The following is an 851-nucleotide window of genomic DNA, read 5'->3' as shown; positions in this document are numbered from 1 at the left end:
AGGCCAGCCCCTTCGTGTTGCGGGCTCGGCGGTCCATGGACAAAAGCGGGATGCCCTGGCACCTGCGCTACCTGGGCCAGCCGGAGATAGGCGACAAGAACCGCCATGCGCTGGTGCGCAACTGCGTGGACATCGCCACGTCGGACAACCTGACGGACTTTCTGGTGGAGATGGGCTTCCGTATGGACCACGAGTTTGTGGCCAAAGGGCACGTGTTCCGCAAGGGCATCATGAAGATCGTGGTGTACAAGATCTTCCGCATCCTAATGCCGGGAAATACAGAGAGCATTGAGCCACTCTCCCTCTCCTACCTGGTGGAGCTCAACGTGGTGGCACCAGCAGGACAGGACGTCGTGTCTGATGACATGAGGAACTTTGCTGAGCAACTGAAGCCTCTCGTGCACCTTGAAAAAATTGACCCCAAAAGGTTAATGTAGTTGAAAAGCTTTGTTGAGGCATTGGTTTTGTTAGTGTTCCCAAAGAGGGTGTTTTTCTAAGAAAGCCTTTTGAGGGCAAACAGTAACAGGGAGAGGGGAATAAAGGACTATGTATCAGTTTTGTCAGTTACAATTACTGAGTATTTTTTCCTTCACTTGTGGATGTGAACAAAAGTGAACACTGTAAATTAATGCCATTCAAAAACATCAGTAAATACTAATACTGGTAGTTCTCTGTCTCCTGTTGGGGACATACCTGTTAGAAAGCATGGTGCCTAATAATCCAAGAACATCAGACTTACTGGAATTCACCCTTCTGTGTACCCACATCCCAGCACTGCTTTTTTTTTTTTTTTTTTTCCCTTTTTTAAAGCAGCATTTTGGTTTCCTACGTACTCATCCAGAACTTTTTTT

The 851-nt window shown here is 47.4% G+C and overlaps 1 protein-coding gene across 1 annotated transcript in view; it reads left to right on the top strand.

The window, feature by feature from the left end:
* MED18 (mediator complex subunit 18) overlaps window positions 1-570 on the top strand; it is a 1444-nt gene extending 874 nt beyond the window's left edge. Inside the window, exon 2 of the mRNA XM_009884303.1 lies at window positions 3-570. Within this exon, the coding sequence (XP_009882605.1) occupies window positions 3-437 (435 nt within the window). The 3' untranslated portion in view covers window positions 438-570. The remainder of the gene's footprint in view (window positions 1-2) is intronic.
* Window positions 571-851: the final 281 nt, after the last annotated feature.

This window comes from Charadrius vociferus, unplaced genomic scaffold, assembly GCF_000708025.1.
Source record: "Charadrius vociferus isolate BGI_N301 unplaced genomic scaffold, ASM70802v2 scaffold183, whole genome shotgun sequence".
Taxonomy (NCBI): domain Eukaryota; kingdom Metazoa; phylum Chordata; class Aves; order Charadriiformes; family Charadriidae; genus Charadrius; species Charadrius vociferus.
Note: the sequence above shows the minus strand (reverse complement) of the source record. Positions and strands in the feature narration are given on the sequence as shown.